At 48.6% G+C, this 19,370-nt stretch overlaps 1 protein-coding gene across 22 annotated transcripts in view; it reads right to left on the reverse strand.

Annotated features, from left to right (window-relative positions):
- The window catches only part of ATXN2 (ataxin 2), a 1,802,199-nt gene that overhangs the window by 245,498 nt on the left and 1,537,331 nt on the right, over positions 1–19,370 (reverse strand). For all 22 annotated transcript variants that reach the window (XM_086943042.1, XM_086943056.1, XM_086943053.1 and 19 more), the window contains one exon: positions 13,712–13,857. In XM_086943042.1, coding sequence (XP_086799168.1) covers positions 13,712–13,857 — 146 coding nt within the window. The remainder of the gene's footprint in view (positions 1–13,711; positions 13,858–19,370) is intronic.

Below are 19,370 nucleotides of genomic sequence, written 5' to 3' on the forward strand. Positions count from 1 at the left end.
CAAGATCATGCCCTTTACCAACACACCTGGCAATAACATAACGACCCTCCGGGTCTGCCACGAGGGGCTTGGGTTTGAGCTTAGATTTAGGATTGACCCATGTGACCACCCCTCTAGAGTGTGTTGTGAACCCCGCAGCCTCGAACCCCCTGGCCAACAGTATCCTACTATTAAGTGGAAGGTGGGTCTCTTGAAGCAGGGCAAGATCAATCTGATGTCTGTTTAAATAGCTGAACACTTTCCTTAGTTTACGATAATCATTTAGCCCCCTCACATTCCACGACAAGGCATTCAACTTCTGCGGACCAGGCACCGCATTCACCTCATTTGTATCGGTCATTCCAGCAGTGATATCGATAAAGTCACCGACAGTGTTATGTTGACTCTGCACGTTAGAGCCAGTAGCCTCGAGCCCAGCTCTGCAAGCACACAGTAGGTAGGACTAGGAAACACATTGCATGGCATACCTTTAGGTACCCCCCCAGGACTCATCTCTACCCTGGAACCCGCTCCCTCCAACCCACAGCCGACCACCCCCAACCTGGTCAGACAGCCCTAGTACACGCCCCCTGCCTCCCCTCCAACCCTCCCCATGAACAAAACCTGAACCTATCCTTTTAAGGACTATTTGAGCCAAAAGCGCAAGGGCAGAGGTAACCAAAAAAAGCAAATGTACATACAACCACATTGTGCTTTGTAATACCGCCCCTGCATCATTACCCCATCAGTGTCTATTGGCCTGTGTCAGCGCCCTTCCAACAAAGTTCTAAGGTGAGCATTCTCTTCTCCATACTATGGCACACAATACGGTATTAAGGTTCTCTCAGTACCAGCAGCGTAATACATTTTGCTTCCAAAATTTACAGGAGAGAACAGGGGAACAGTTCTTTTGGAGAGCCCCTATGTAAAAGAAAGATCTCACCAGGCCAAGGCAGCATCTGAACCACAATTGCACCCACAGGGACCACAGCTCCACACAGCCGGTTCAATGCGCAAAGCACATGGAGTGGATCATAAAACACCTCCCAACAGCTCAAATCAGTAGACTAACAAAGGGGTAGGGCATATGTCAGTATTGCGCTACTCGTCTTGCTCATCCAGATGCGAGTCTTCGTCTTGTTCCCCTTCTTTGCCTCTCGTTTTGTTTCTCTGTTCCTTCGACCATTCCTTCAGGGATTTCTGTAATTCCCTGGGGTCGGTAAAGTAGTGCGAGGGACCCTGTCTATTGATCCGCAATTTCGCCGGATACATCATCGCATATTCCAGGCCCAGCTCGCGGAGTTGTTTCTTGTATGGGGCAAAGTGTCGTCTTTCCTCCTGTACTTTCGCAGTGAAGTCTGGATACAGGGAGATGTCCATGCCTTCAAATTGCAGTTTCCCCTTGTCTCTGGCAATACGCAGTGCTGCATCCCTGTCCCTGTAATTCAACAGTTTTGTTATTATCTGTCTTGGAGGCGCCCCTGTGCATGGACGAGGGCCCAGCATGCGGGGTGCTCGTTCCACAATAAACATCGGTGAGAATACACCTTCTCCCAAAAGGGTGACGAGCAGTTTTTCAACAAAGAGTTAAATTTTTCCGGTTTGCGTAGTCTCCGCCACTCCTGTTATACGGATATTCGAGCGCCTTGAGCGGGCTTCCAAGTCCTCCGACTTATCTTGGATAACCTGAAGGAGCCTGCCAAACTGTTTGCGGTCCTTATCCCATTCCGTCTGGGCTTCCTCTACCTCAGTTATACGTCGTTCGGACATGTCAAGGCGCTCTGCGTGCTTGTCCACCCGCTCTGACATACGATCCATACGGTACGTGAGGGAATTGAGTTTGGAGCCGATGGATGCCATGCTGTCCTGTAGGCCTTCTCCATTGACACCAGCATTTCTCGAATGTCCGCACAAAGCGAAGTCTCAGGGGTGCCACTCCGTGGCGATGCTCCAGGTACCTGGGTTTCTGGACCTTTCGCTCTCCGGTGGTCGAATGTCAATTTGGGCTGGGTCTTGTCGGTCTTACCAATGCTGAGCAGATAGGTCGCCTAAGTCAGGGGAGCGCCCCCGACCACCTCTCACCCGGTTCAAGGCAGATAAAGGTATAACACTCCAGCCAACCTCACTGAAGCCCTTCACACTCGTCAGCTAGAATGCACTTCACTCTGCTGCTGGACGCTGCGCCATGTCGCCGGGTGAGTTTCCCAAAATGGCGGCGAGGGGGGGAGGGGGGAAGGGGCACAGTACCGGTAGAAGCGGGAATCACAGATTCTACACAGCTCCAGGTCCTCGTGTCTCTACTATTTAGAAACCAACGGGGTCCCGTTCTGTATGGAGTTTATGGGAGCTGAAGTTCAGAGGCGCCCACGCAGGATCTTACCTGCTGCCCACAACACGTAGTTACCGTTAGTCCTTGTCGTCGCCACGATGTAGGGTGGGCCGGGATGATCTTATGGCCTCGGAGAGCCCCAGGACAGGCCCGTAGAGTTATCACAAGCCGACACGCCGCCAACAGCTCGGTTCCTGCTAGAGGTCCTGCAGTGGCAGGGAGCCGGGGAAACCTATGCGTCCAATTACGCTCTGCACAGTGATCGCTCTTACCCCCTCCAGTTAGGGCACACAACACCTGGTCTTAGTTTTCTTTCTTGATGCAGGTGTCCCGGCAGGGCCGGGTCTGCCACCGCTCCTCAAGCCGCACGCAAGGTAACATCAGTCGGACAGCTCTCCAGGATAGATCGGGGATCTCGGCCTGGTCCGCGGGTAAGTCTAATCAGGCCAAAGTCACGTTTCTGGATGCCACGAGGAGCCGGGAAAAGCCCCAGCCGGTATCAGCAGGGTCCTACAGGTCGAAGCCTAGGTGATGCTCCGGGTGACTCAGGCAATAGAGGATATTAAACAGGATTAATGTGGGTAATGGTGCGGAGCTCCGCTCCTAGACGTCCGCCATCAACGCCAGTTAGCTCCGCCCCAGGGAGCGCCAGTGTTATCAGCGCCTCCGGGCGCGGAAGTCGGCGTGGGTGGGCGTGTCAGCCCCGCAAGGTGTTCTGGGGGCTGTAGTCCCCCCCCCTCCCCCTGACAGCAGCCGCTTAGTGGTGGAATATGCGGCGGCAAGGGGGAGCAAGAACACCCGTTAATGGCCACGCATTAGTCTGCGTGAGGGAGGCAGCTGGGCAAGAGTTCCAAAACCAAAAGAATCCAGGCGTTTGTTTTCAGGAGCGTCACCTGCTCCACCGAGGGAGCGCCGGTGTTATCAGCGCCTCCGGGCGCGGAAGTCGGCGTGGGTGGGCGTGTCAGTCCCGCAAGGTGTTCTGGGGGCTGTAGCCCCCCCCCTCCCGACAGCAGCCGCTTAGGGGTGGAATATGCGGCGGCAGGGAGGAGCAAGAACACCCGTAAATGGCCTCGCAATAGTCTGCGAGAGGGAGGCAGCTGGGCAAGAGTTCTAAAACCAAAAGAATCCAGGCGTTTGTTTTCAGGAGCGTCTTTCTCTGTAAGTATGCCTAGATCCAGCATGCATGCTGACGGATAGTGCATTATATAAATGTCAAGTAGCGGGGGCGTGGCTTAGGCACCACCGGGCATGGACGTGTGAGCTCTGAGTCAGCCTCGGCATTTAACCTGACCAGTGACACCTTCGGCGGCGCCGGAGCCCTCAGCGGGGACTCTCCGGAGCTGTAGGGTGCCTGCGACCAGATTGAGCCATAGCAGACACGAAAGAGTTGTTGCACCACGACATAACGCAAGTCTCAACCAGCCTTGGACTGTTGCGGGCTGGCCAAGGCAAACTAGCGGATCCCGTCAAGAGCACAGAAATCGTGCTTGCAACGCTGGAACCTGCGCAGAAGGCGACGGACACGTCGCTGAGTGACCAATCACGTAGAGTGCAATTGCTGGAACGAAGGGCCGAAGACGCGGAAGGGCGCAACAGACGCAACATATGGGTGGTGGGCCTTCCCGAAAAATGAGAGGGGGACAATATGGTTGACTTCCTGGAAAAATGGCTGCGAGAGTTGGTCGCCCCTGAAGGCCTGTCTCAGTTCTATACCCTGGAGAGGGCTCATTGTATGCCGGCTCGGCCCCCGGCCCAGGGCCATCCCCTCAGACCAGTGGTCGCACGTCTGCTCCACTTCAAGGACCGCGATCTTATACTGCGGAATGCCCGGACATCCGGCCCCTACAGAGTGGACAATGCCTCTGTCTCCCTCTACCCTGATTATTCCCAGGAGGTTCAACGTAGTCATTTTTCTTTTATGACAGTCAAGAGGGAGCTCCGCACGGAGGGTATACAGTATGCTTTGTTCTTCCCAGCACGCCTGAAGGTGATGGTAGATGGGACTGCCACCTTTTTTCGACAATTCCGACGACGTCTGGCACTGGCTCAAACATTATCGTGCGGGCAAGGGCGGTCCGGGACAACGGGGTTCAGAAGACGAGATGCAGCCAAGACCCCGAAGGGGCTGCTGCACCAGGAAACGTGGGGCGCATGGACAATCACCAACGAACTCCCAAACGGGACTGGAGAGGCAAGCGGCGCTGCAGGCGATAGCTATCATTTCCAGAGCAGCAGATGCGGCATCCTTGGCGGAAACTAACTCCCACCAGGGGTTGGAGGAGGTGGGGTCGGAGGGATCTGGGGAGGACAATGAACATCTTCTTGAGGTTACTCCACGGACTGCTGATGGCCTGCTGGACGAATGCTGATCCTTGACTCCAACCTGTGTACAGCAAGGGGGCAGGGGGTTGAATCCCAGACCCGAGGGGGGGGCAGTGCCACACCATTTGAGAGGGGCGGACATGGTTTGGCGGAAGCGGGCAGGGGGTTGAATCCCAGACCCGAGCGGGGGGCATCTTTTGGGGGGGGGGGGGATATTTGACGGGGGGGGGGGGGTCACCCTGGGGCGGGGCGCTGCCTGGAGGGGGGGAACTTCAGGTACAAGGCCTGGCCATTAGTCTGGACAAGTGAGGTTGCTGTCCGGCTCGTGCTGGTGTTGAACCTCCCTCTCTACCTCACACTTACTGTGAGACTCTGGTAGCTACCAGGGTATTTCCTTTAGTGGGTTTGTGTATGGACACTGACATGGAAATTGATCGCTCTCACCCCCCGCTGGCTCAGTCGGCTGTACGACGAGTGGCCAAGGTGCGCAGGGAATGGCAGGAAGCGTGGGGTCTTGTGGATGCCTGGCGCGCACAGCATCCCTCGGACAGGGACTATTCCTTTTATTCGGTGCCACATGACCTACACATGCGGCTCGATGGTATCTTGTGTAATCCGGGGGCACTGGAGCGAGTACTTAGCGAGGACACTCTCTGACTACAACCCCTGCCTGATAACCGTGCGCTGGTCGCGTCACCGGCAGGCGATCCCGACGTGGCAATTAAATCCCACGACACTGGAGGATCCCACGTTTGCGGCGGAGCTTGGGGAGGGCATAGAGCGCTACTTCTTAGACAATACGGGAACAGCGTCGAACAGAGCACATGAATGGGATGCTTTTAAAACAGTGGTGAGAGGGACATGCATCTCATCCATCGCTGGGACGCGCAGGGTACTGTTGCAGGATATCGACCGGGCGGAGACTAACCTGTGCCAAGCAGAACTCGATAGCCACACAGATAGGAACGGCTCAGATGCGATGACGACGGCGCGCGAGGAAGTGGCTACGCAGGTCGAGCGGCTCCGCTGCTACTACAATTCGGGGTGGGGTCGCACACTACTCACACACCAGCGGGATCGCCCCTAAGGACTGTGGTAAATGTAGTTCGTGTTCCGCGATGCATGTTCTTTCGATTCTCTGCTATCTTCGCCATCCCTGTACACGTGTTTCGGGGTATTTACCCCTCATCAGCAGGGATTAGGCCATCTTCTGGGGTTGCCGGTGGCTGCCAAATATTTCCAGGTTTAGTACCACTCAGGCATGCAGGTGCTGACGAGCTCGGGAGTGCCTGTGTACCGGGAGAGGAATAATGCCTGAGAATATAGCGGCAGCATGTCCAGCAACCTGTTATAACTTTCCCTACTGATGACTGAGGAATCAAAAAACACGTGTCTAGGGATACACTTTGATAATGGTAATAAACCGAGAACTTTAATAATTGAGTGCAAGACTTCATACTACATCGACCATGAGGCCTAGAGGTAACAACGCTGAGCTGAGACTTGTTCTACGGTGCGCTCCCACCCCCTTTTTAACTGTTTAAATGGCTCCCTCGAGCCGCTGGAGCTGACTAGCTCGGGAGTGCCTGTGTGCCGGGAGAGGAATAATGCCTGAGAATATAGCGGCAGCATGTCCAGCAACCTATTATAACTTTCCCTACTGATGACTGAGGAATCAAGAAACACGTGTCTAGGGATACGCTTTGATAATGGTAATAAACCGAGAACTTTAATAATTGAGTGCAAGACGTTGTACCACATCGACCATGATGCCTAGAGGTAACAACACTGAGATGTGTTCTACGGTGCGCTCCCACCCCCGTTTTGACTGTTTAAATGGCTCCCTTGAGCCGCTGGAGCTGATTAGCTCGGGAGTGCCTGTGTGCCGGGAGAGGAATAATGCCTGAGAATATAGCGGCAGCATGTCCAGCAACCTGTTATAACTTTCCCTACTGATGACTGAGGAATCAAGAAACACATGTCTAGGGATATGCTTTGATAATGGTAATAAACTGAGAACTTTAATAATTGAGTGCAAGACTTTGTACTACATCAACCATGATGCCTAGAGGTAACAACGCTGAGACGTGTTCTACGGTGCGCTCCCACCCCCCTTTTGACGGTTCCGCTGCTATGATTATAGGGAATATATGGCCCGTGCTCATGCTGAATGGGACAAGGTTGGAACGCTGTTGGCCTGGCTGGCTAACCCACACCCGCAGGGGACCTGGTCTTCTCACAAACGGAAGTGAATACCCAATTTTTGGATTATTACACACTGCTATATCAGAGCAGGATGAGGGACCCCCCTGAGGGTCTGGACGACTATCTAGAGGCCGCGGGGCTGCCGCATTTGGACCCGGACCAGGGCACCAAACTGGGAGAACCTATTTCGCCGGGAGAAATTAGGACGCGGGCAAACACATTGCTCGGAAAAAGACACCGGGGGCTGACGGACTTCCAGTGGAGTTTTATGCAGCGTATTTGGATATCCTGGTGCCACACTTGCAATCGGTTTACCAAGAGGCTTGGAAATTGGGCAGGCTGCCACCCACCATGAGAGAAGCGATCATTGTGCCGCTGCTGAAGAAAGGGGGAGATCCTGAGTCCAGGGCCGCGTACCGACCGCTCTCCATGCTCACAGTGGATTATAAGATCCTCAGTAAGATTCTGGCCACGCGCCTTTTAGACCATATGGGCACTCTGGTACACCCAGACCAATCTGAGTTTATCCCTGCTAGAAATACTGCGACGTGTATACGGCGGTTGATCCGGATCCTGGGGGATGGAGGAATCGGCTCGGCGAGGGCAGCAGTGCTGTCGGTGGATATCGAAAAGGCGTTCGATAGTGTAGAGTGGTCGCATTTGTTTCGAGTGCTGAAGGGATTTGGTCTGGGAGATCATTTTATACACTGGACCAGTCTGTTATACTGTTCCGCCATGGCACGGGTTCGTACGGGACGCACTATCTCGGCGGCCTGCCAAGTGGAGAGAGGTACTCATCAGGGCTGCTCTCTGTCCCCACTCCTGTTTGCGCTGGCATTTGAACCGCTAGCAGCACTTGCCCGTCAGGGCCGATTGTACGAGGGGGTCTTGCTGCGTGGGTAGCTTCATCACATATCGTTATATGCGGACAATCTCCTTTTATATTTGGCTGACGCAGGGCGCACCCTGAGGGGCGCTAGGCAATTGCTTGGGGAATTCGGCCGCCTGTCTGGTCTCCAGGTGAATTGGAGCAAGACCTGTTTGTTCCCCGTGTCTCATGAGGGTCGGCCGCCCCCGGCACTTGATGGCCTGAGGTGGGAACCCGACTGCCTACAATATTTGGGTGTCCGCATATTTCATGCACCTGCCGACCTTCTTTGAAGGGAACATAGGTGGCGCGCTGAGAGGGCTCAGAGGCAGTATAGCGTTCTGGCGTACTCTCCCCATATCGGTAGCGGGGCGCGTAGCACTCTTAAAGATGGTGGTGCTCCCACGCCTGCTCTATTTCTTTCGTACTTTGTCGATATGGATCCCTGTTTCCTTTTTTCGGACACTCCGGGCGATGATGACAGGGTTTATCTGGGGATCCGGCAGACAGCGGGTAGGGTTAGCCACTCTGATGAGGCCGAGGGAGGAAGGGGGGCTGGCGGCTCCAGACTTTGAGTGGTACTATCTAGCGGCACAGCTGCAATGGCTTACACAGGCAGTGGCGCGAGAGTTCAAGGGGGCCGGACGGTCCGCAGGGCAGGGTCATCCCCAGACACGTACTGTTGTTCATTATTCTTCGGCAGAGGCTCCGAATGGACCAGCTCACCCTCGAGGAGTGCCCCCTCCGGTCATGCTGGCTGCGAAATCAGCAGCGCGCAGGGTCCGTGAGCCCATATGCCCCGGAAATCCCTTTGGGGGTGTGCACAGCACTCCCTCATGGTGGAGACTGGTCAGCATTGGCTGGCTGGGAGGAGTGCGGGCTCCACATGGTTGGAGATTTATATAGAGACGGTGTCTTGATGCCTTTCCCGGCCTTGTGGGAAGCCTTCGAGCTACCAAAGGGGGGACTATTTATTGCATGCTGCCTTCGTGGCGGGAATCCCGAAATACTGGAAGATGGGATTGTCGGAACCCCAACATCGTTGGGGTGTCAATACATCACTATGGCGGCGGGTACGAATAAGGCCATCACCTGTTTATAGCGGCGATTGTCCACGGAACACCTTTCCCCTCTGGATAGCTTGAGAGGTAAATGGGAACAAGACCTTGGCAGGCTTATCCCTGAGACGACGTGGCCACAGTTGTTGAGGCGGGCTTGGAAGGGCACGCGCAATGCCATGTTCCAATTGATCCAATTTTATACTCTCCACAGGGCTTACTTAACCCCGGTCAAGATTCAGCAGTATTTTGGGGGGAACCAATCGCTGTGCCCTCGATGCCAGGCAGAGGACGCCGATTTTGCTCACATGTTTTGGTCCTGTGTGGAGTTAGGTTCTTATTGGGTGGATGTGATGGCATGTTTGAACCGAGTGACGGAGCGAGAGTTGGAAGCTGAGATGGGAACCTGCCATCTGCTGTGGTTTCCACACACCCCTAACACTAAAGTGACAAGCACATTTTATGACTTGGGCTCAATAATGGCGAAAAGGGAGCTTACTATGAACTGGAAGGCGAGGACGGGTCCTAGCTTTGGGAGGTGGAAGGCGAGTTTCCAACAATGGGCAGGGAGCGAGGCGACACTTAGGCTCCAGCTGGCTAGGCGTTCCTCTAATAATAAGGCGCTAGAAGTTGCAAGGGCTTGGGGAGCGTTAGTAACGGAACTCCAATCACTGGATGAGCCGGATGACGAAGACGAGGTACAGGCGGTGGAAGTTCAGGTAGAGAGTGCCTGAGCAGAGGATCCCGGGAACGCAGGGGGGAATATCTTAGACGGGGACACTTGAGCATATATAGGAAGGTGCTAAGCACTACACGGCACATCCAGAAATTTTGACAGTTCAGGAAGGAGAGTCGGAGCACACGTGAGCGACCAGATGGAATCTACTCTCTTGGGCTTCATGGTGATGTTACTTTACAATGATTTGTGTTAACCTTTGTGGAACCCAGGTCTATAGGTGCTTTGCAGCAAGGAGGTACTCGAGGGCACACTGACGGGAGGTGGGGGTAGTGGGGGAGGGGATAGGGGAGTTAGAGGGGGGGGGGGGAGAAACAAAAAAGAGAAAACATTGAGTATTGGTGCATCCTGTTTTTCTGACACTGACCACTGAACCGCACACAAGGTTTCTTATTGTATGCGATGGTAACCTGCTGATATGTCAGTTGTTGACTCAATAAAAAACATATTTAAAAAAATATATATATATAAATGTCAAGTAACGAAAAAAACAGAAACCCTCAACTGCCTCCAGTTCCCACAGGTAGATTTTATAAGACAGACTAGCTTACCCGTCGCTGCGATCTCAGAAAAAAGGAAATTCAAAGAAACTTGTTATGATAACATTCAATTTACATTGTGTCATTTTTATTGAAACTTATTCATTTTAATATGGAAAAATAGAAAACATTTGAAAGTGTGGCTTGAGCAGTGCGTACTCGATCGGCTTCCAATCTTGATTCTCGTTGCTCTCCTGTTTCACTCGAGTGGGATTGAGCAGTGCGTAATTGATCGGTTTCCAATCTTGATTCTCGTTGCTCTCCTGTTTCATTCGAGCAGGGTTGAGCAGTGCGTAATCGATCTGTTTCCAATCTTGATTCTCGTTGCTCCTTCGTTTGAGAAGAACAGGCTTTAGCAGTGTGTACTCGATCGGCTTCCAATCTTGATTGTCGTTGCTCGTTCGTTTGAGAAGAACGTGCTTCTGTGTGTGTGTAGGCATTTATATAGCGCACTACCTACCCGTAGGGTCCCAAGGCGCTTCGACCGCTGCGAAACCCTTCCTGGCTTCCCTGAGAGATGGTCCCTTAATGGGTATCTCCAGGGTGAGACCAGGCATCCCCGGCGGTCTGGTGGGGCCGTTAGTGAAGATCAGGCAAGCTAATGCCCAGAGTTGCCGAGTGTGAACGCTGATCAGAGTGGGCACCGAGGCGAGAGAATTATCGAGTCCGCTGACCCTGGTCCAGAAACCTGCCGCGCCGGGAATCGAACCCTGGTCCCGGGCCGTCCTCTGCTCTCGGGTCTGCCGCCTCTAACCAGTGAGCCACACTACTTCACTTGAGCAGTTTGTGTTCGAACAGCTTATAATCTTGCTTCCCGTTGCTCGTCTGTTTATGAAGCTTGTAATGGCTTTTTCTTTCGTGCTTCAGATGTAGATCAACCAATCGATTTACGTTTGGGGGGCATAACTGTCGACAATGCTCGCAAATTCGCTGACAATTTCAGTATTCGAATGATTAGGAGGGCCCTGGGGGGCCGATATTTAAAAAAAAATGTTATGCCAGAAACCTTTGCGGGAGTGTACTCAACAACTTCCTAAAGTTTCATGGCGATCGGATGAATGGTGTAGTAATGCATATAGGACAAACAGACATACATTAGTTTTTATATATATCAGTGATAAATTGAGAGGGTCCGCGACAGAATGGTTATTGGTAAATGCTACACTGTTTGAATCTGAGAAGTGACAATGTCCACAGCTCAAGGCATTATGTTTTGATTCAAAGAGAAGTTACAATAAAATGTGAAGTTAAAATAGAAAATGTACTTAAAACAAATGAAGGCAGTAAAGCAGCAGGCAACACATTATACAATAATGAAGAACAGTTTTTATCTGTTTTGGTAGGTGGCAAATAGGAAATGGTCTAGAAATGTTGGGGGCGTACAAAAGAAAATTATGAGTAAAGGAAATTGGATGGAAACCGCTGTAAAGGGAAGAAAAATAGAAGTGACATGAGAAAGTGTAAAATAAATAGCACCCCTTTAAATTTATGAAGTAGCAGCATAGTTTAAAAAAAATGTCCACCTAAGACATGGCCGTCGTGTTTCCCCGCTGCATCGAAAGGAAAAGGAACTGAAGATGGAATGAATTGTTGTGAAAGTTTAAAAGAAGTTGTAAACCTTTTTGTGATCCCTCTACACGTTAACAAAATATTTAATCCCTTAGAACTGGTAAGTGAATAACAACAACAAAAAACAAGTTACTTACCAGTACACTGTGGTTCTCTAGTATTGACTTTTTTATTTTTATAGATTCACATGTTTGAATCTTCCCCGTCGTCATGGTGGGAGGCCCATGGTAACAGTAATGATAAAGCATTAGCATTAACTCTATTGAAAACAATAGTATTTAGTAACCCATTCACGTTTTTTTAAAACATCCAAACTTCAGCCAATCAGAGCAGAGACCCTGGAGTACTCATCTCCTGCAGATCCACCATACCTCAGATTTCTTACGAAACGTCGTGTTAGGGAGTCTCCCTGAGCTCTCCACAGTGTTTCTCAGTTACCCTTTTGACCTCCAGGTTCCAGATAATACTTCATCTTTTTTCCCCCCGGAGTTTTATATAGCGCAAACTTGTGCCGAAGGCATAAGGTAACAGAGCACACTACATGAGCACCAGTAACGTTACACAAGGACACATTTAAAAAAATGTTTTTTGTTAGGCACGGGGAGGTTAAGTCATTTGCCCAAAATCATAGGATGTTGAGCAGCAGCTCAAATCAGCATCATGAATATGTTTGGAGGAAAAGTAATTATTCTATCCCTCAACACGCTACACATGAAACTGATATGCATCAAATCTACTGTATGCATCCCTGGTAATGAGTACTGTGAACTATATTGTATAGTGCACAGAGTGAAGATTATCTAAGGCTATGCTTGCTAGGGCATGTAAAAAAGAAATTCTTAAGATTTAGATTGGTTATATATTACAGTTTGGGAGTCAGGATGGAGATGGAATCCAATTTTTAAAGGAAATGGTGCCACAGTTGAAACTCTTAAGATATATACATATACATATACATATATATATATATATATATATATATATATATATGCTATATGCAAGGATGCATATTTTATTGTAATCATTGCTTAATACAATAAACAACTTTACTACTGCCCATCCCTTCTTCCATATCAGCATCCGACGTGCAGTTGGAGACTGTTTCTCAAATGAAAGTCTTAAAAAGGAATGTTTAGGCCGTGCAAGACTTGTGAAAAAAGCAGACTTGTCTCTGAGGATCATCATTAGGAATGTATGTATAATCTCTATTAGCTCCATAAACCCTAAGAATGCAAGTACTGACATACTTTTTCTGTAAAAAGCCTTAAAGAAAGAGAGGGTAATTTGCTTTTATGGCTCCAGAAGAAGGCAGCCTCTGAGAATGAGGATTCAAGAATGCGAATCTATAAAAGATGCAATACTGGAGAAATATGTGTATATTTCTTATTTTTGACTGATTTTACATTTTATGAGCAGTTTAATCAAAACCCATGTCAGAAGCATGTTATACACACACATTATTTTCAAAATATATGGGTATGACATAATTTCTGTGAATTATGGATTTCATTTAATTGGAGGCCTAATCGGAGTTTGCTTTCTTTCGCTTCACCTAATTAGCCCCATGGCATGACAGTGAAGTTATATAATGCCGGTCCCACCCAAGGCAATTTAACTATGCTTGGTTTAGAAGCATCCTCATCACAAAAGATAAACAAAATATGAACATTCTCATTGCAATTAGAGCCATTTATTAGGGGATGTGTGCAGACAGAGCTTCAAACGTATCTTCACAAGGCACAGGCACAATGTGGTTCTTAGCACAGAAAACATGTCTAAAGCAAGACGCGCATTCAACACAATTGAGAATTATTTCTTCTCCCCCAACTAACAATAATTAATTGTAAAGAATAAAAAATAATATTGAAAAAAACCTGTTTTAAGATGGGGAAATCTTTTTCATAAAAACTGCATAAAAATACATCAAAATATAAAAGGTACGAAACTGGTCACGTAGTAATGTCCAATAAAACTACCTAAGGGTTATGGTGTCACAAACTACCCTGCCTTCCTCTATCGTCAGCTATATAGAAGACATATATATATTTTTACTCATACACTTCATATTTATCTGTACATTAGAAGAAACCAATAACAGTATTTTACCTGCACCGGACTAGGGGCAGGGTGACTACCACCATGTTGTGACTGCTGCTGTCCCGTTGGTGTAGCTGAAGGCTGGGGATGAGGAGGATGCTGATGAAGAGTAGCATTAGCATGGGCATATTGTTGAGCAAGTGAGGCAGTGGAAACTAGTTCATTAAAGAGAAACAAAAGAACAAATCTGAACAAGTTTGAATGAATAACAATGGATTCTACTTCAAGAAACACAATTCAAGATGAATAACAAGTCTATGCATTAAAGCACAAGCTGGTGTTTTCTCGATGTTTCGAATGACAAGAGTGTACCTTTTTATTCAACATTTATGAGGTGTATTGGTAACCAGCACAAAAGCCTGTTCTTACTCAGCTTCCCAACCTCTTAGTAGTAGAGGTCAATAAGCATACGTGAATGAGAACAGTCGGTTAAGATACACTGTTGACAGCAGAGAGAGGAAGCCATGGAGGCGCTAATTATCCACAAAGGATGCACAAAGGAGGTACTGGTAGACGAATAACAAATGGTTGAAGAGAGTAGTGGAGGAAAGAACGCATAGGGATTGAGAGCATAACAAAATTGCATGTAAGCAACAGCATCGTACGACCTGCTGATGAAGTAATAAAGGCACACACATTTGGAGGAAGGTCCAAATGTGAGAAGGAAGGAAAACTTTACTTACACTGTAGGCATCTGTTCATGGCATGCAGTGCTGTAGATTCACATGCTGTATGCGGTGCCTCCTCCTGCCATCTAGTGTTGGACTTGGATGTGAAGAACTTGTTTTAGTTCAAAGTCTTGTGAATCACGAGGTATAGTGACTCCTCCCTTAGATGACACTATGCAAGGGTATCGACTCCATGGTTAGACTGTTTTTCCACACAGCGGATGATGATGGAGATAGAGTATGAGAATGCATTAACATATCCATGCAATAGCAAAGAACAGTTAAAAATGGAAAAAGCTATCTGCAACAACCAGGGGCACCCAGAGAGGAGGGTGGGGCATTTGAATCTACTGCACTATGTGCCACGAACAAATGCTTATAAGGTACGGTCCATTTTCTGTTTGGGCCCATGTAGCAGTAGATGCACATGCTGTGCATAGAATGTTAAGCAGTTCCCCCTAAAAGGCAGTGACTAGCTAGAGGATGTTGCAGAAGATTGGAAAGGTGTAGCAAAACAGATTGACCTACTTGAGCTTGCTATCTTGCCTGGACATCAACACAATAGTGTTTGAGGAATGTGTGAAGTTTGGACCAGGTAGCTAATTTATAGATCGCTTTAGGAATGTTGCCTAAGAATGCCATTGATGCTGCTTTTTTACATGTACAATGTGGCCTTGGTGGAGCAGAGAATTGCCTTTTGGCTTTGGCATAGCAGGTTTAAATCCTACAAATAGTTGATGAGTTTTACGAAATGGTTTTTGCCCTATCAATGTAGTACATGAGACCCATCTTTACATCTAATACGTGAAGAGCCCTTTCTGCTACTGAATTTGGATGCAGAAAGAACAATGGTAGTTCTAACTCGGGTTCTCTGCATAGACTTGTAATCTCTGATTAACAAGTTACTTGCCTTCGGTAATGATACATCGGTAAGAAACATTAGTATCCATCACTACTAATGTTTCTTACAGATATATCGTTACCGAAGGTAAGTAACTTGTTCATCTGAAAGAAACGCATAGTGATAGATTCCTTACCTTAGAATAGATACCCCAGCAATACCAACCCTGGTGGTGGGTCTGCGAACCAAGATCACACCAGAAAGTCACGGAGAACAGAACGGCCAAAGAAGCAATCTCTCCGGACTTGGCTATCCAGGCAATAATGCTTAGTAAACGTGTGCAGCGAAGCCCACATGGCTGCCTAACAGATGTCTTGCAGGGAGACACCACATCTCAATGCAGTAGTGGCTGCAGTAGCTCTGGTGGAATGAGCACTCAGTCCCACTGGAGGGTCCTTTTAGCCAACAAGTAACAGGCTTTGATAACAAGACAACCCAGTGGGCGATAGTTCTGTTGTGTACCGCCCGACCTTTCTTGGTGCCAACTTATCCAACAAAGAGTTGGTCATCCACCCGGAACTGTTGTGTGCGGTTGAGATAAAATGAAAGCACACGCTTTGGGTCTAGACGGTGGAGCCTCTCTGCCTCCCTGGAAGGATGCGGAGGTGGAAAGAAGGTGGGCAGGGTAATAGTCTGCCCAATGTGAAAGGCCGTAACAACTTTTAGCAAAAAGGAAGGATGGGGCCTGAGCACAACCTTGTCTGGAGAGACTGATAGAAAAGGAGGCTTACAAGAAAGAGCCTGGAGCTCACTCACTCGCCTAGCGGAGGTGAGAGCCACCAGGAAGGCAGTTTTCAAGGTCAAGAGACGAAGAGGACAGCTGTGAAGAGGCTCAAAGGAAGCGCACAACAAGTATGTAAGAACCAGGTTTAAGTCCCACTGAGGCATCATGAAAGGAATAGGAGGTGTGTAATGCCTTTGAGAAATCTATTTACAACAGGGGACTTGAAAAGAGAAAAGCCTGAGAAAGGCCGAAATAGCAGAAAGATGGCCCTTAATAATGCTCAGAGCAGAGCCCTGCTGGGCCTAAGAAAGAAAGAACAATAGTACTTCTGAAAAAGGGGCAGAAAGGGGATCCACAGTCTTTGCTGTGCACCATGCCACAAATTTGATTCACCTACAGTCATATACCACTTTAGTGGAGGGACGCCTGGCTGCCAGAATGACATCCCTAACTTCAGGAGCCAAGTCGAAAGGAATCAACTGCCCCCGGTCCATCTCCACACAAAGAGGTGGAGCCTGGACAGGTTTGGGTGGAGGACCGTCCCCTGCTGCTGTGACAAAAGATCCTTCCAAAGAGGTAGTCTGATCGGAGGATCGATGCTCATACTGAGTAGTCCAGGGCCACAAGGATTACTTGTGCCTGGTCAGGCCTTATCTTCTTTAGCACTCGGGGCAATAGTGGTTTAGGCGGAAAGGCGTACAAAAGACCGTAACTCCACTCGCAACGAAAAGTGTCGCTGAGAAAGTGCTGCCTCGGAAATGCCAAAGTGCAGAACTGATGACTGAGTGTTCTATTTGGTGGCGAATAGATCTAACCAAGGCTCTCCCCACTGCTGAAAGAGACCTTGCACCACCTCCGAGTGAAGACACTATTCGTGATCCACCATGCACCTTCGGCTGAGTTTGTCTGCCCTGGCGTTCAGGGAACCTGCCAGGTGTTGAACCACCAGGAAAACGTCCTGATGTTCCAGCCATGTTTAGAGCCGCAGAGCCTCCCGACATAGGGTCAAAAACCCCACCCGCCCTGTTTGTTGCAGTACCACATGGCAGTAGTGCGGGGGGTGGGTGGGTGGTGTGGGGGACATTGAGGGCGCATAACAGAGCAGACGAGATGGTATGCGACAGCATAGGGTCGACAACATTGTAGAGTTATGCCAACAATACAAAAACAGTGCCTCTTGCTTTTTGTGGTAGTTAATTTATTCCAATGCGAGTGCTGAAGGAATCATTATGGCAACATTTTGAAAATAGGTACCACAAGATCTTGGCTCTAGTTCGTGCATTGATTGTATCTCTGTAGTTCATCTGTTTAACTGTGGTCTTTGGTGAGATTAAACTCTCAATTGCCGCACAGTGCAATACATCTTAAAGGCACGTGACAGAAGATGTACCCGTTGATTTTAAAATCTTCAGTTTAGAAGGCAAATCAACAGCTACATCCACATTCATACCTTTATTACGCCTAAGACATTTTTAGCACATATTTGAATTTGATGTTATCGAAATGCGCAAGGTGCAAGAAATATAACAGTTGTGCAACTTCACAGATTTTTTCCCTTAAAGAATGGTCGCTTGAGCATAAAATGTTTACCAAACTATGGCCCAGAGGCAGCTCCCCTCCAACCACTGCTGTTGCATGATGCCTATATCCTTGCATGCAGTTTTTACTAGAGACGTTGCCAATTACATTTTGTGAAACATGTAATTTCAAAGAATTTTCACAGATACTCCCCATATTAAAAAAATTATTTCTCATTTTTCCTCACCCTTTAGGTTAATCTTCCATTCTGGTCACGAATAGTGCAGGTGAGGTAGTTAGTATGTGTTCTGGGACCCCGACCAACAATTCAAAATGTGGATGCTGCATCACTGCGCCAATGAAAATGTCTTCAAGTGAGATCAATTCTGAAGCTTTGCGTTTTTGCGTGCCCGCCATGAATTAGGTGCTTAATATTTAGCTGAGAAGGGAACATTAAACATGATCACCAGCCACCAGACCATTTTCAAATTGGAAGCTTACAAGAGAATTGTATACAAATGGTATGCCTTTTGAAACTCTGAAGACATATCCATTTGAATACAATGTAAATACAAAGTACAACAAGCATTGGCCGCGAGGCCGTGAAAGTATCATGGCTGCTAAAGGGAAAGTGATCGCGGGCAGTAAGGTTGCCCGCGAGTGATGCACTTAATGACCCATGACGGAGGAAAGCCAGATGGCAGCTGCACGTGTGCCCGCGCGCGTAACCGCAAGATTGAGGCCAGCAAAATCGATCGCATGGTAGCTCTTTTAAATCCCACTTACTAAATGTCTCGCTAGAGCAGAGCATGCGCTGTCTCAGGCGAGACCTAAAAAAGGCCTCAAAAAGTCAGTCAAAAAATGACTGGGGGTACCTGCTCTTCACCGATCTGTGCTTGCAGGCGCGGAAAAAGAAATAACTGACATCAGCGTGCATGGGCGGCGTCTAAGTAGTGCCCGCGACGTTATCTCGATAACCATGACGTCGATGACGGACGCGGAGCAGCACAACGCCACCTACCGACGCACAGAAGTACTGCTGACGAAAACTTTACAGATCGAGTCTGACGCCTGGGGGTAATTCTAAGGTAAGCAATCTATCACTATGTGTTTATTTCAGATGTGAACATTTACTGTTGTAAAGCGCTTTGATACCTTTAGGTCTAGCTAGTGCTACATAAAACTCAATTGAATAAATATTGTCTGGTGAAGGCGGAAAGAAAAGATCATCTTGGTGAGAAATTTTGGATTATTCCTAAGGACTATCCTGTCAGTGTGCCCCTTAAAAAAAAGCTCCTCTAACGTGAGAGCTTGGATCTGGCTTACTCACTTAAGGAAAGTGACGGCAACTAAGAAGGCCACCTTCCAAGTCAGAAATGTAGAGGGTGAGAATGAAGGGGCTGAAAGGGGGCGGGATATAAGTTTTGTGAGGAATACATTGAGATTCCAAGCAGGGCCTGTGGTATCATGGTAGGAATAGCCGTCTTGAGCACTTCAATGAATGCTTAAATAATAAGAATTCTTACCAAAGAGAAGTGTTTTTGTTGTGCAAGTATGCTGCTACTACATCTAAATGTAGGTGAACGGATGTGCGAACCAGTCCAGAGTGTTGTAGGTACAACAGGTAGCAGACAGTGTACTTGTACTGTTGGTTTTCAGCGGGTCAATGTGTTTGGGTAGACAATAGTGGACAAACCTTTAACACTTCACTTCATAACCACCCCCAGTAGTGGGGCAATGGGCTTCAGACGATGACCATGCACTCAGGGGGTTCAGTTAGATAACAAAACTCTCGGACCTCAGGAAGCAGATCACTAGATTGAGCTGTCTGGGGTTTTGGATATCTCAGGGGACCCT

The sequence above is a fragment of the Lissotriton vulgaris genome, chromosome 11, assembly GCF_964263255.1.
Source record: "Lissotriton vulgaris chromosome 11, aLisVul1.2, whole genome shotgun sequence".
Classification (NCBI taxonomy): Eukaryota; Metazoa; Chordata; class Amphibia; order Caudata; family Salamandridae; genus Lissotriton; species Lissotriton vulgaris.